Source organism: Pan troglodytes, chromosome 1 (genome assembly GCF_028858775.2).
Source record: "Pan troglodytes isolate AG18354 chromosome 1, NHGRI_mPanTro3-v2.0_pri, whole genome shotgun sequence".
NCBI classification, from domain to species: domain Eukaryota; kingdom Metazoa; phylum Chordata; class Mammalia; order Primates; family Hominidae; genus Pan; species Pan troglodytes.
Window position 1 is genome coordinate 122413342 of NC_072398.2, and position 14763 is coordinate 122428104.

The window sequence follows — 14763 nt, forward strand, 5'->3', positions numbered from 1 at the left end:
CACACTTCAGCCTGGGCGACAGAGTGAGACTTCGACTCAAAAAAATAATAAAAATAAAAATAAAAAAACCTTCACAAAATTTTAAATGCTTAGTCTCGGGACACCATCTCTTGGAAATTTGTGATGAAGCACAGTATCCCCAATAATTAACACAGTGCTTAGAAACAGTGGAACTACAAATCTTTAAAATGATTTAAAAGCATATTTGTCTGATAAAGGACTGCTGGCTAACCCTCCTATGATCCATAGCTTCGCAGTCCCCAAACAAGAAGCTGTGATTCAATACGCAGTAGCAAATTCAGGGTGACAACGAGATACTCGCGACCTAGCCCGTGATTTCCTTTTCTTTGTTAGTTTTCAATTCCTTCGGGATTACAGGGAGGCGCTCCGGCCTCCTCCCTTAGAGACTGTCGCATTTCCGCCGCTAGGCCGGAAAGCACCACCGTCCTCCCGCAGGCCGCAGAGGGATAGGCCCAGCTCCGGCCCCGCGCGTCACCGGAAGTGAGGCGGCGGAAGTAGTGTAACCAGCTGGGAGCCAGCCGGCAGGACGCTGTGAGTTGGCGTGCTAGTAGGATGGCAGATGAGGAAGAAGACCCCACGGTGAGTGACCGTCTCTGTCCAAAACCTGTCTTTTCTTCACTCCTTCGGGCTCAGTAGCGGAGGCAGAGTTCAGGATCGGGTCTGCTTGCCTTAGTGAATTCAGCGGACAGAGTTCGGGGACTTCACGCCCTAAGGATTGATCATTTTAGAAAGTGGGGAAGGACATGAAGGAAGAGTAGGTTTTGTGACCCCTTTCCCCTTGATTTTGGTCTGTATTTGCCAGACACTGAAACACGTACAGAATCATCAGAGGTCAAAACTAACATCTATTAGCGCGCACTATGAACCAACAGTTCAATTGTTAACAAAACTGTACTTACTGTGAAGTAATGGGAAAAGAATGCATTGAAAGTCAGACAGCCTGGATTTCAAATTTTCCATTCTCTCTGAGCAAGTTATTTAACTTTGAACATCAGTTTTCTTTTTATAAAATAGGATTACGGGCTTACTTAAGGAACATTTTTAGCACTGTATAAGAAAATGCATAGGAAATATTAGTTTTGCTTACTACAAAGTCTACAAAGGTAGACTTTGATTCAGTATCAACTGTTTAACAGTAACAGTAGCAATAGGCCACCTTAGTTGTTTAAAAATAAAACTTATGGTCATTGGAACTCTTACAAGTAGAAGCAGTAGGATTATTAGTTAGGAACATTGTAGAAGCCATTTTTGCATGAGTTGGAAGTTGGACTAGATACATAGGCTCCTTCAATGCTAAGGTTTCGTGTTTTTTTTTTTTTTTTTTTGCTGCTTCCTTTGGCTTTCTGGCCTATCTGTTGAAAAGGAAAAAAAAATGTCATTATTAAAATATCAAATGCAAGGCAATTATTTGACATTTCTATATATTCATTTTAACTTCTAGTTTGAGGAAGAAAATGAAGAAATTGGAGGAGGTGCAGAAGGTGGACAGGGTAAAAGAAAGAGACTTTTTTCTAAAGAATGTAAGTAGTATTTGACAATGATTTTGTTATAGATGATGAAAACTTTTGGACATGTCCTTTCAAAGTAGCTTTATGGCTTTGAATGTTTCCCTGTAGGGATAATATTCTCAGACTAGCCTATCAAATTCTGTTTAACTTTTGAATCAGATAGTACCAATCCTAACCCCAATTGTGTGTGTGTGTATAAATTGCTTTTTTTTTTTTTTTTTGAGACGGAGTCTCGCTCTGTCGCCCAGGCTGGAGTGCAGTGGCGCAATCTCTGCTCACTGCAAGCTCCGCCTCCCAGGTTCATGCCATTCTCCTGCCTCAGCCTCCTGAGTAGCTGGGACTACTGGCGCCGGCCACCACGCCCACGTAATTTTTTTTTGTATTTTTATTTTGCTTTATTTTATTTTTTTAATTTTTTTAGTATTTATTGATCATTCTTGGGTGTTTCTCAGAGAGGGGGATTTGGCAGGGTCATAGGACAATAGTGGAGAGAAGGTCAGCAGATAAATATGTGAACAAAGGTCTCTGGTTTTTCTAGGCAGAGGACCCTGCGGCCTTCCGCAGTGTTTTGTGTCCCTGGGTACTTGAGATTAGGGAGTGGTGATGACTCTTAACGAGCATGCTGCCTTCAAGCATCTGTTCAACAAAGCACATCTTGCACCACCCTTAATCCCTTTAACCCTGAGTTGACACAGCACATGTTTCAGAGAGCACGGGGTTGGGGGTAAGGTTATAGATTAATAGCATCCCAAGGCAGAAGAATTTTTCTGAGTACAGAACAAAATGGAGTCTCCTATGTCTACTTCTTTCTACACAGACACAGTAACAATCTGATCTCTCTTTCTTTTCCCCACATTTCCCCATTTTCTATTCGACAAAACCGCCATCGTCATCATGGCCCGTTCTCAATGAGCTGTTGGGTACACCTCCCAGACAGGGTGGCGGCAGGGCAGAGGGGCTCCTCACTTCCCAGACGCGGGTGGCCTGGCGGAGGCGCTCCTCAGTTCCCAGATGGGGTCGTGGCCGGACAGAGGCGCTCCTCACCTCCCAGACGGGGTGGCGGCCAGGCAGAGGAGCTCCTCACATCCCAGACGGGGCGGCCGGGCAGAGGCGCTTCCCCACATCCCAGGGGATGGGCGGCCAGGCAGAGACGCTCCTCAATTCCTAGATGGGGTGGCAGCCGGGCAGAGGCTGCAATCTCAGCACTTTGGGAGGCCAAGGCAGGCGGCTGGGAGGTGGAGGTTGTAGCGAGCCGAGATCACGCCACTGCACTCCAGCCTGGGCAGCATTGAGCACTGAGTGAGCGAGACTCCGTCTGGAATCCCGGCACCTCGGGAGGCCGAGGCGGGCAGATCACTCGAGGTCAGGAGCTGGAGACCAGCCCGGCCAACACGGCGAAACCCCATCTCCACCAAAAAATACAAAAACCAGTCAGGCGTGGCAGCGCACGCCTGCAGTCAGGCAGGGAGGCTGCAACGATCCCAGATCGCAGCAGTACAGTCCAGCCTCAGCAACAGAGGGAGACGGTGGAAAGCGGGAGACGCAGATGAGGGGGAGGGGGAGGGAGAGCTTTTTTTGTATTTTTTGTAGAGACGGGGTTTCACTGTGTTAGCCAGGATGATCTCGATCTCCTGACCTTGTGATCCGCCTGCCTCGGCCTCCCAAAGTGCTGGGATTACAGGCGTGAGCCACCGCACCCGGCCTATAAATTGCTTTTTAAGTGAGCAAATGTAATTAGTGTTTTAATTTAGGGCAGACGAACATACCTCCATTAGTTTTCCTCTTGCCTTTACAGCAGTAGAGAGGCTTCTTTGACTGTAAGCCACAGGTAATAATGGATCCTGCAACAGGTGTTGAGGGAGAGTAGCAAGTGAGTTGGGGCTTGGGCTTTGGACTAAGGCCCTGAACAAAGTAAGAAGGTGGTGAACAGCTGGGTGCAGTGGCTCACGTCTGTAATCCCAGCACTTTGGGAGACTGAGGTGGGTGGATCACTGGAGGTCAGGAGTTCGAGACCAGCCTGGCCAACATGATGAAACCCCGTCTCTACTAAAAATACAAAAATTAACCAGACGTGCTCGCTTGAACCCAGGTGGCAGAAGTTGCAGTGAGCCAAGATTGCGCCACTGCACTCTAGCCTGGGTGACACAGCAAGACTCTGTCTCAAAAAAAAAAAAAAGGTGGTGAATCGTGTAAGGCATTATAGTGACATGGAGGCTAGATGCAGTGGCTCACGCCTATAATCCCAGCACTTCGGGAGGTCAAGGCAGGCGGACTGCTTGAGCCCAGGAGGTCAAGACCAGCCTGGGCAACATAGTGAAACCCTCTCTCTACAAAAAATACAAAAATTAGCAGGGCATGGTGGCATGCCCCTGTAGTTCCAGCTACTCTGGAGGCTGAGGTGAGAGGATGGCTTGAGCCCAGGAGGTGGAGGTTGCAGTGAGCCCAGATTGCACCACTGCGCTCCAGCCTTGGTGACGAAACCAGACCCTGTGTCCAAAATAAACAAATAAAATAAACAATAACATGGAGATTATAATGTATTGATTCTCCATCCTACCCCCTCAGTAGACGGTTTTGACCCTTTTTGGCAACACGAGGAAGGGAGAGCTGCTACTAGTACTGATGATCCAGGCCAAGCCCTGGAACACAGCATGAAAATGTGCTCTCCATCTCCCAGTCCTGGGTCCTTTATGTAAAGTTATATCTAAGTATTGAGAGATGAGGCCGCACAGATTTATGAATATGATTTATTTAGGCTGGGTTATATGTGAGCAGTTCCCAAATGCCCTTGAAACTACAGGGTCAGTATATATATATATATATATATTTTCTTTTTGAGACAGAGTCTCACTGTTGTCAGTCTGGAGTGTAATGGCGCAATCTTGGCTCACTGCAGCCTCTGCCTCCTGGGCTCAAGCGACTCTCCTGCTTCAGCCTCCTGAGTAGCTGGGACTATAGGCACATGCCACCACGCTTAGCTAATTTTGGTATTGTTAGTAGAGACAGGGTTTCATCATGTTGGCCAGGATGGTCTTGATCTCTTGACCTTGTGATCCGCCGTCTCAGCCTCCCAAAGTGCTGGGATTACAAGCATGAACCACCGTGCCCAGCTTCAGGGTCAGTGTATCTTTTTTAAGAAAAATTATTTTCTTAATTTTTATTTATTTTCTTAGAGACAGGGTCTCACTCTTCTATCACTGGGGCTGGAGTACAGTGGCATGATCATAGCTCACTGCAACCTTTAACTCTTAGTGTCAAGTGATCCTCCCACCTCAGCCTCCTGAATAGCTGAGACTATAGGTGCATGCCACCATGCCCAGCTAATTTTTTTTTTTTTTTTTTCTGAGATGGAGCCTTGCTCTGTCACCCAGGCTGGAGTGCAGTGGTGTGATCTCGGCTCACTGCAACCTCCACCTCCCAGGTTTAAGCAATTCTCCTGCCTCAGCCTCCCAAGTAGCTGGGATTACAGGTGTGTGCCACCATGCCCAGCTAATTTTTTGTATTTTTAGTAGAAACGGGTTTCACCATGTTAGCCAGGCTGGTGTTGAACTCCTGACCTCAGGTGATCCACCCCACTCGGCCTCCCAAAGTGCTGGAATTACAGGTGTGAGCCACGGTGCCTGGCCACACCCAACTAATTTTTGTATTTTCAGTAAAGACAAGTTTCACCATGTTGGCCAGACTGGTCTCAAACTCCTAGGCTCAAGTGATCCTCCTGCCTCATCCTCCCAAAGTGCTAGGATTACAGGCATGAGCCGCCAGACACTGTTTTATTTTTTAAACATCCAAATCCTTTTCCATATTTCGTTTCCTCACTAATGCTGACCATTTCTTATTTCATTTCTCTGATGCTCCTTATACCATTATGTGGTTTTTACTTATTAGGTCAGCATAAGAAGGGGATCCTTGTACCAGAGCATCCCAGAGTGATGTTCAGTCAGTTGTTAGCAAAGACCTTTGTTCCACTGAGATTACTTTGTGATGACAGGAATTTGGAATCTTCAGGCTTCTCCTTATCTTACCTGAATATTCATAGAAGTTACTGACGAAAGATCTATTCTCCTGAACCATTAAAAAAAAAATTTGGGGGGGACTGGGTACAGTGGCTCATGCCTGTAATCCCAGCACTTTGGGAGGCCAAGGTGGGAGGATCACTTGAGGTCAGGAGTTCAAGACCAGCCTGGCCAACATGGCGAAACCCCGTCTCTAATAAAAATACAAAAATTAGCTCGGCGTGGTGGTGCATGCCTATAATTCCACTACTCAAGGCCAGGCACGGTGGCTCATGCCTATAATCCCAGCACTTTGGGAGGCTGAGATGGGCGGATCATGAGGTCAGGAGATCCAGACCAGCCTGGCCAACATGTTGAAAACCCATCTGTACTAAAAATACAAAAATTAGCTGGGCGTGGTGGCCCGCACCTGTAGTCCCAGCTACTTGAGAGGCAGAGGCAGGAGAATCGCTTGAACCCGGGAGGCAGAGGTTGCAGTGAGCCGAGATCACACCACTGAACTCCAGCCTGGTGACAGAGAGAGACTCCGTCTCAAAAAATAAAAATAAAAAAAGAAAGCATCAAGGTTTTGAAAGATGAAAAAGTCGAGGAACTATCGGATTAGAGGGAAGTAAGGAGGCATGACAACTAAATAGTATGGGAACCTGAAACAGAAAAAGGACATTGGTGGAAAAACTTGTAAAATCTGAATGAAGTCTGTACCTGTACCGATGTTAATTTCTTAGCTTTGATGACTCCCTATGGTTGTATAACATGTTAACATAAGGGGAAGCTGGATATAGGGCATATGGGAACCCTGTACTATTTTTGCAACTCAGCTGTAAATCTAAAATTATCTTTTTTTTAAAAAGGCAAAGAAAAGTACAGAATCCAAAACAGAACGATAGGAACTATTGGCTCCTGTGTTTGTTTTTTTACTCCTGTTTCTGGACCTAAAGACTCTTGCCAGTGTAAAACCCTAGGGATATGTCTATCTCAGGCTGGTTTCCAAGTCACCCTTTTCTTCTGTAGGCCTGGTCTACTTTCTTCTCTTTGTACTTCTACTAGTTTTTACTTCTTCTAAATAGAGGAATTATTCTTAATTTACTCATTTCTTCCTTTAGAAGTATTCTATGAGTATCTTTTAAAAAAAATTAGATACAATAAATTGTGCAAGTCTTAAGTGAACAGCTTGCTGAATTTTATGTATGCTATACAGTCGGCTCTCTATATCATGGGTTCTGCATCCATGGATTCAACCAACCTCAGATGGAAAATATTCAGAAAAAAAAACTGCGCCTCTATTGAATATGTATAGACTTTTTTCCTTGTCACTATTCCCTAAACAGTATAGTATAACAACTATTTACATAGCATTTACATTGTATTAGGTATTGTAAGTAACCTAGAGATGATTTAAAATATACATAGGATGTGTTTAGCTTATATGCAAACACTATGCCATTTTATATCTGGGATTTGAGCATCTGCAGATTTTGGTATCCACGGGAGGTCCTGGAACCAAGCTCCCAAGGATACTAAGGGACAACTGTATACACGTGCACACACACACACACACTCACACACTTGTAATCACTACTAAGATCAAGATACAGAACACTTCCAGCATTTGACAGCATTTCTTACCATTTACATATACCCCTTTGATAATCTGATAAAAGTTATAATTATTCCCAGAAAAATGCCCACATACAGATAATGTATAAAATTTTTCCGTATGATTTCAGGGTAGTCTCAAGGACTTCTTTTTTTATTTTTTGAGGCAGAGTCTCCCTCTTTCGCCCAGGTTGGAATGCATTGGCATGATCTCAGCTCTCCGCAACCTCTGCCTCCTGGGTTCAAGCTATTCTCCTGCCTCAGCCTCCCAAATAGCTGGGATTACAGGTGCGCGCCACCATGCCCCCCTAATTTTTGTATTTTTAGTAGAGACGGGGTTTCACCATGTTGGTCAGGCTGGTCTCAAACTCCCGACCTCAGGTGATCCGCCCACCTTGGCCTCCCAAAGTGCTGGAATTATAGGCGTGAACCACCGCGCTGGCCTTCAAGGACTTCTTAAAGCTTGTGTCTGGACTGGGAGTTTATAGGCGATAGGATAAGAACCTGTGTGGATCTCAGCTGGGTGTGGTGGCTCACACCTGTAATCCTAGCACTTTGGGAGGCCAAGGCAGGAGGATTACTTGAGTCCAGGAGTTCGAGACCAGCCTGGGCAACAAGGTGGGACCCTGTCTCTACGAAAAAATAAAAATAAATAAATAGTTAGAAACCAGTTCAAAAACAGCCTAGGCAACATAGCAAGACCCCCGTCTCTAGAAAAAAATTTAAATGGCTGGGTGTGGTAGCTTAGGCCTGTAATCCCAATAATTTGGGAGGCCAAGGCAGGCAGATCACTTGAGGCCAGGAATTCAAGACTATCTGGGCAACGTGGCAAAACCCTGACTCTACTAAAAAATACAAAAAAATTAGCTGGGTGTGGTAGCACATGGCTGTAATCCCAGCTACTTGGAGGCTAAAGCTTGAGAATCTCTTGAATCCGGGAGGTGGAGGTTGCAGTGAGCTGAGATCGTGCCATTGCACTCCACCCTGGGTGACACAGTGACACTTCTGTTTCAAAAAAACCGCACATATTAGCCAGGCATAGTGGCATGTGTCTGTAGTCTCAGCTGCTCACGTGAGCCAGGGAGGTTGAGGCTGCAGCAAGCTGTACTGCAACACCACTCCAGCCTGGGCGACAGAGCCAAGACTGTCTCAAAAAAGGAGAGCAAAAAAAAGAATTCACATGGATCCTGTCTGCCCTAAACTACAACTACCAACAAGTGCGATGCTGTTGTGGGTATGAGTAAAGACCCGAACCAGATCAGCTGGGTTCAAACTCAGGTTCCATCTCTTACTAGCTTTGTGACCTTGGGTAAATCAGTTACTGCAGTGCTTTAATTTTCTCATCTATAGAATGGGGATAATCAATAGTTTCTACCTTAAAGGATCATTGTGAGGATTAAATGAGTTATATATGTAAAGGACTTAAGACAGTACCTGGCATATAATAAGGGCTATATATGTTTTATCTTTTGGCAGTTATTTTTATTTCTCTGTATTAGACTTCTCTCTTATTATTTTTGAGACACAGTCTCTCTTATTATTATTATTATTTTTGAGACACAGTCTCCCTCTGTCACCCAGGCTGGAGTGCAGTGGCGCATTCTCAGCTCACTGCAACCTCTGCCTCCTGGATTCAAGCGATTCTCATGCCTCAGCCTCCCGAGTAGCTGGGATTATAGGCATGTGCCAACACCCCCAGCTGACTTTTGTGTTTTGTTTTTTTTTTTTAGTAGAAACGGGTTTTCACCTTGTTGGCCAGGCTGATCTCAAATTTCTGGCCTCAAGTGATCTGCCTCAGCCTCCTGAAGTGCTGGGATTACAGGCGTGAGCCACCATCCAGGCCTACGCCCAGCTAATTTTTGTTTTTTATGTAGAGACAGGGTTTCGCCATGTTGCCCAGACTTGTCTCAAACTCCTGAGCTCAAGCAGTCTACTTGCCTGGGCCTCCCAAAGTGCTGGGTTTACAGGCGTGGGCCACTGCACCCGACCTAGACTTATCCTTTGCATTTCCTATGGTTTCTTCAGATGAAGCCTGAAAGGGCTTTGCTGCAGTTGTATTGATCTAGGAAATGTCAAAATTCCTTGTAGTAAGCCCTCTGCTTTCTCATTTTGAGTACCCTGTTTCTTCCTATAAGAACAGATTTGGGGCTGGGCGCAGTGGCTGACGCCTGTAATCCCAGCACTTTGGGAGGCTGAGGCAGGCGGATCACCAGGTCAGATCATCGAGACCATCCTGGCTAACAGTGAAACCCCTTCTCTACTAAAAATACAAAAAATTAGCCGGGTGTGGTGGTGGGTGCCTGTAGTCCCAGCTACTCGGGAGGCTGAGGCAGAATGGTGTGAACCCAGGAGGCGATGGAGCTTGCAGTGAGCCAAGATGGTGCCACTGCACTCCAGCTTGGGCGACAGAGCGAGACTCTGTCTCAAGAAAAACAAACAAACAAACAAACAAAAAAAGTATTTGGAGAACTTTCTCTCATGTCTTTTCCCCTATGGTAATATCAGTAAAGAGTCTGCCTTTTTTCCAACGCCCCACTGCCGTGCCCACACACAAAAACCACCTCCAAAAAAGGCTAAGCTGTTGCTGTCTGTCCTGTCCTCTGCGAGAGTTTCCTACTTAAAGATGTTCTGCTAGGGGCAGGGGCTGGTAAGTAGATGCTAGAGATTAGGAAAAGACTGTTTACCTTAGGGTTCAGTAGGTGGGAGGAAGGAAGAGTTTGGCTGGAGGCTACGTGGGAACGGTTGGTCATCAGACTGTTCTTAAACCTTTTACACAAGAATCCATACTTGGAGATAACAAATACGATGTAAATATGTTTTCATACCAATATTATCTATAACTTGGTTCATTTCTAGTTTATTTTTTTAAAGTATCAAATTGTTAAATCTGTAAAAGTAAACAAAAGTGATTGTTCTTTTACAGTGCGATGTATGATGTATGGCTTTGGGGATGACCAGAATCCTTATACTGAGTCAGTGGATATTCTTGAAGATCTTGTCATAGAGTTTATCACTGAAATGGTAAGATTCTTTCCTAACTGGTCTTAGTTAATTGAAGAATAGATTTGAAATATTAAACTTTAGGTAAGACTAGAACTTATGGCATCCCTTTGAAATAAGCTATCCATTTGAGTGCTTGTTTGCAGAAGTTATTGGTTACTATTTATCATTGAGGATGGAGGTTATACATATATATTCTATCCCCCCTTCTTCCTTTTTTTTTTTTTTTTTTGAGATGGAGTTTCGTTCTTGTTGCCCAGACTGGAGTGCAATGGCGCGATCTTGGCTCACTGCAACCTCCGTCTCCCGGGTTCAAGGGATTCTCCTGCCTCAGCCTCCGAGGAGCTGGGATTACAGGCATGCATCACCACACCCAGCTAATTTTGTATTTTTAGTAGAGACAGGGTTTCTCCATGTTGGTCAGGCTGGTCTCAAACTCCCAACCTCAGGTGATCCGCCAGCCTCGGCCTCCCAAAGTGCTGGGATTACAAGCGTGAGCCAACGCGCCCAGCCTCTTGCATTTTTTATAAGGACATAATTATAAAATCCTTGAATAAAATAAAAATATTACCCATAATACCATTATCCAACATAGGTTTATTTTTTTCCCCTCCTTTTCCAGTATTTAAAGATATGCAATTTTTTGTGTGTGTGTGTCTGTGTGTGTGACAGGATCTCACTCTGTTGCCCAGGCTGGAGTGCAGTGGCATGATCATTGCTCACTGCAGCTGAGACCTTCCGGACTCAAGTGGTCCTCCCACCTCAGCCTCCCAAACACCTGGGACTACAGGCACATGCCACCATGCTCTGCTGATTTTTGAATTTTTTGTAGAGACAGGGTCTCACTATGTTGCCCAGGTTGGTCTTGAACTCCTGGGTTCAAGCAATCTACCCCCTCAGCCTCCCAAAGTGCTGGGATTACAGGCATGAGTCACTGTGTCTGGCTCAATGCCGTATTATTAAGTATTTAGCTTCTATTTTTTAATCATTAGAAATAATGCTATGATAGGTCTTTGATTTTGCACAGGCGAGTATATGACAGGGGATGAGATAGAGTTATTTGATTTTTAGAAAACCCACCAATATTTATTGGGTATTAAGATAGAGGAGGACACAAAGCATAAATGAAATGGGTGGGTACACAAAATTATAAAATTATTTTATATAAATGAAGACAAAATCTACATATATCAAAAAACAAAAAAGGAACAATAAAGTTGACAGCTTTCGTGTCCTTAAGTTTTTTTTAAAGTGCCTGTGAAGCATAAAGGAGAACATTGCTAATAATCCAGTAGAAAATAGACAAAGGACATGAGTAGAAAGATAATTCACAAATGAATAGCCATAATAATAATAATAAGAGAAAATCTTCTACCTCACTTGCAATTAATAAATGCAAATTAAAACAGTAAAATATTAGATTTTAAAAAGTTAAATGTAATATGTTTCTTTGTAATAGACTCACAAGGCAATGTCAATTGGAAGACAAGGTCGAGTACAAGTTGAAGATATCGTCTTCTTGATTCGAAAGGACCCAAGGAAGTTTGCCAGGGTTAAAGACTTGCTTACTATGAATGAAGAATTGAAACGAGCTAGAAAAGCATTTGATGAAGCAAATTATGGATCTTGACACTTTTTGTAGTTTCCGAAAATTACCATCTGGGGAAACCATATATAATAATTGTATATTTTCTAAAGTAAGATTCAGATGTCTAGCCATGTAAATGAAAGATGGAGAAACACAAAGTTTTCAGCCTTTATTTTTATGCCTTTGATTTTAGAGTGATATTGGTGCATGTAATTGCCTGCCTTTATATTACCATACTTGAATTACTTACTGGGTTTTAATGACCACACATAAGTCCAAGTACCTTGCAAACCATGCCGTTGTTCTGACTTTTGACTATTTAAAGGATAAAGTAGTATTTAATGTGTTAGGTATGTTTATGCCCTTGTAAGCTATACTGTAGCTTTTTTTTTTTTTTTGAGACGGAGTCTCACTATGTTGGCAGGCTGGAGTGCAGTGGCGTGATCTTGGCTCACTGCAGGCTCCACCTCCTGAGTTCAAGTGATTCTCCTTCCTCAGCCTCTCGAGTAGCTGGGAAGTACAGGCGCCTGCCACCACGCCTGGCTAACTTTTTGTATTTTTAATAGTGATGGGGTTTCACCGTGGTAGCCAGGATGGTTTTGATCTCTTGACCTCGTGATCCACCTGCCTCGGCCTCCCAAAGTGCTGGGATTACAGGTGTGAGCCACTGCGCCTGGCCTACTATAGCTGTTTAATATGTGAAATCTAAATGGCATTTTTGACTTGACAGCTCAGACTTGTACTTCATGTATTCAGAAGTTTTTAGACAACAATTAGTTTATTGTCTAGTTCATTATTAAAGATAATGAACTAGGCCGGGCGTGGTGGCTCACACCTGTAATCCCAGCACTTTGGGAGGCTGAGGCGGGCAGATCACTTGAGGCCAGGAGTTCCAGACCAGCCTGGCCAACATGGCAAAACCTCACCTCTACTAAAAATTAAAAAATTAGCCAGGCATGGAGGCATGCGCCTGTAATCCCAGCTACTTGGGAGGCTGAGGCAGAAGAATTGCTTGAACCCAGGAGGCAGAGATTGCAGTGAGCCGAGATGGCACCACTGCACTCCAGCCTGGGCAATAGAGTGTGACTCTCAAAAAAACAAAGATAATGAACTGGTTTGCATTTCTTTTAAAGAGATGATAGAGGAAAATATAGTTTTTTGTAAGAATGTTTATCTCTCTTAAAAGATAATCTGTTTTAATTTTCTTCAGATAACAAGTTATTGTTATTTTTTAAGAAAGCAAGTTTCACGGGCCGGGCGCGGTGGCTCACGCCTGTAATCCCAGCACTTTGGGAGGCCAAGGCGGGCGGATCACGAGGTCAGGAGATCGAAACTATCCTGGCTAACACGGTGAAACCCCGTCTCTACTAAAAATACAAAAAATTAGCCGGGCGCGATGGCAGGCGCCTGTAGTCCCAGCTACTTGGGAGGCTGAGGCAGGAGAATGGCGTAAACCTGGGAGGCGGAGCTTGCAGTGAGCCGAGATCGCACCACTGCACTCCAGCCTGGGCGACAGAGCGAGACTCCGTCTCAAAAAAAAAAAAAAGAAAGCAAGTTTCACATGAATAATGCTGTGTTGGAAGGCTTTTTGATTTAAAATCTTTTCGGATTTATAACATCCTGTTAAGTTTTAGGAGAACCCGTTTTCCCAGAGCAGATTCAAGCTTCTAAAAATAAATGCTTTCAGTAGCAGGAATGGCATTGCTTAAAAAGCTGTTGGCAGGGTAAGCATCTGGGTTAGTGTTTTATTAACATATTTGTAAGTACTTGTTCACTGTGGAAATGTGTCCTTGACTAAAACCATATGTGGCTATGGAAACCATGTTTGTAGTTCTGAATACACAGGTTTTGTGTGTATTTACTCTATGTATTAAATTATTATTGCCCTTAGTTTAAAGTAAGGATTACAATTGGATTTAAGTAGATCACTGAATGTTATTGTTTATGAAACTTAACTTTTTGTATGCTGCTTATAAACATGATCTATAAATCAGTGCTTGGGAAAATTTTACTTAATCTACTGATACAGGAATAAAATATGAACAATTAAACAGGTTGATCCTTGAATCTGACTGATTTGTGACTTTTTTTCCTCCCAGAATATTATGCCCATTACTGGTAATATGATAATTCTTGCTGCTTAGTCTAGCTGAAAATTTTTTTTATTTCAGTGAGTATCTGGGTGAATCTTTTCATTTAAAAAAGCAGGACTGGGCCGGGCGCGGTGGCTCAAGCCTGTAATCCCAGCACTTTGGGAGGCCGAGGCGGGTGGATCACGAGGTCAGGAGATCGAGACCATCCTGGCTAACACGGTGAAACCCCATCTCTACTAAAAAATACAAAAAAACTTAGCCGGGTGTGGTGGCGGGCGCCTGTAGTCCCAGCTACTCGGGAGGCTGAAGCAGGAGAATGGCGTGAACCCGGGAGGCGGAGCTTGCAGTGAGCCAAAATCACGCCACTGCACTCCAGCCTGGGGGACAGAGTGAGACTCCGTCTCAAAAAAAAAAAAAAAAAAAAAAAGCAGGACTGGGCACCATGGCCCATGCCTATAATCCCAGCACTTTGGGAGGCCTAGGCAGGAGGATCTCTTGAGCCCAGGAGTTGGAGACCAGTCTGGGCAACATAGAGAGACCCCATCTCAACTAAAAATCAAGGCCAGGCACAGTGCCTCACACCTGTAATCCCAGCACTTTGGGAGGCCAAGGCAGGTGGATCACTTGAGGTCAGGAGTTCCAGACCAGCCTGGCCAACATGGTGAAACCCTGTCTCTACTAAAAATACAAAAAAATTAGCCGGGCGTGGTGGCATGCCTGTAGTCCCAGCTGCTTGGGAGGCTGAGGCGAGAGGATTGCTTGAGCCCAGGAGTTGGAGACCAGCCTAGGCAAGCCCCATCTCTGTAAAAAAAAAAAAAGAGCCAGGCACAGTGGTTTCCGCTTGTGGTCCTAGCTACTCAGGAGGTGAGGTGGGAGAATCACTTGAGCCTGGGAGGTCAAGGCTTCAGTAAACTGCTCACTCTGTCACCCAGGCTGGAGTGCAG

The 14763-nt window shown here is 44.5% G+C and overlaps 1 protein-coding gene across 1 annotated transcript; it reads left to right on the top strand.

Annotated features, from left to right (window-relative positions):
* The first annotated feature begins 487 nt into the window (after positions 1–487).
* Positions 488–13793, top strand: TAF13 (TATA-box binding protein associated factor 13). Its single transcript, XM_001146772.7, has 4 exons — positions 488–600; positions 1463–1541; positions 10062–10159; positions 11598–13793. Exons 1-4 carry the CDS (start codon positions 574–576, stop codon positions 11766–11768), a joined length of 375 nt encoding a protein of 124 aa, XP_001146772.1. The 5' UTR covers positions 488–573; the 3' UTR covers positions 11769–13793.
* Positions 13794–14763: the final 970 nt, after the last annotated feature.

Coding starts and splice junctions, on each gene's coding strand:
- TAF13 (XM_001146772.7), top strand. CDS start 574: ATGGCAGATGAGGAAGAAGACCCCACG. Junction 1,542..10,061: donor GAGACTTTTTTCTAAAGAAT/GTAAGTAGTATT, acceptor GTTCTTTTACAG/TGCGATGTATGATGTATGGC. Junction 10,160..11,597: donor TAGAGTTTATCACTGAAATG/GTAAGATTCTTT, acceptor TCTTTGTAATAG/ACTCACAAGGCAATGTCAAT.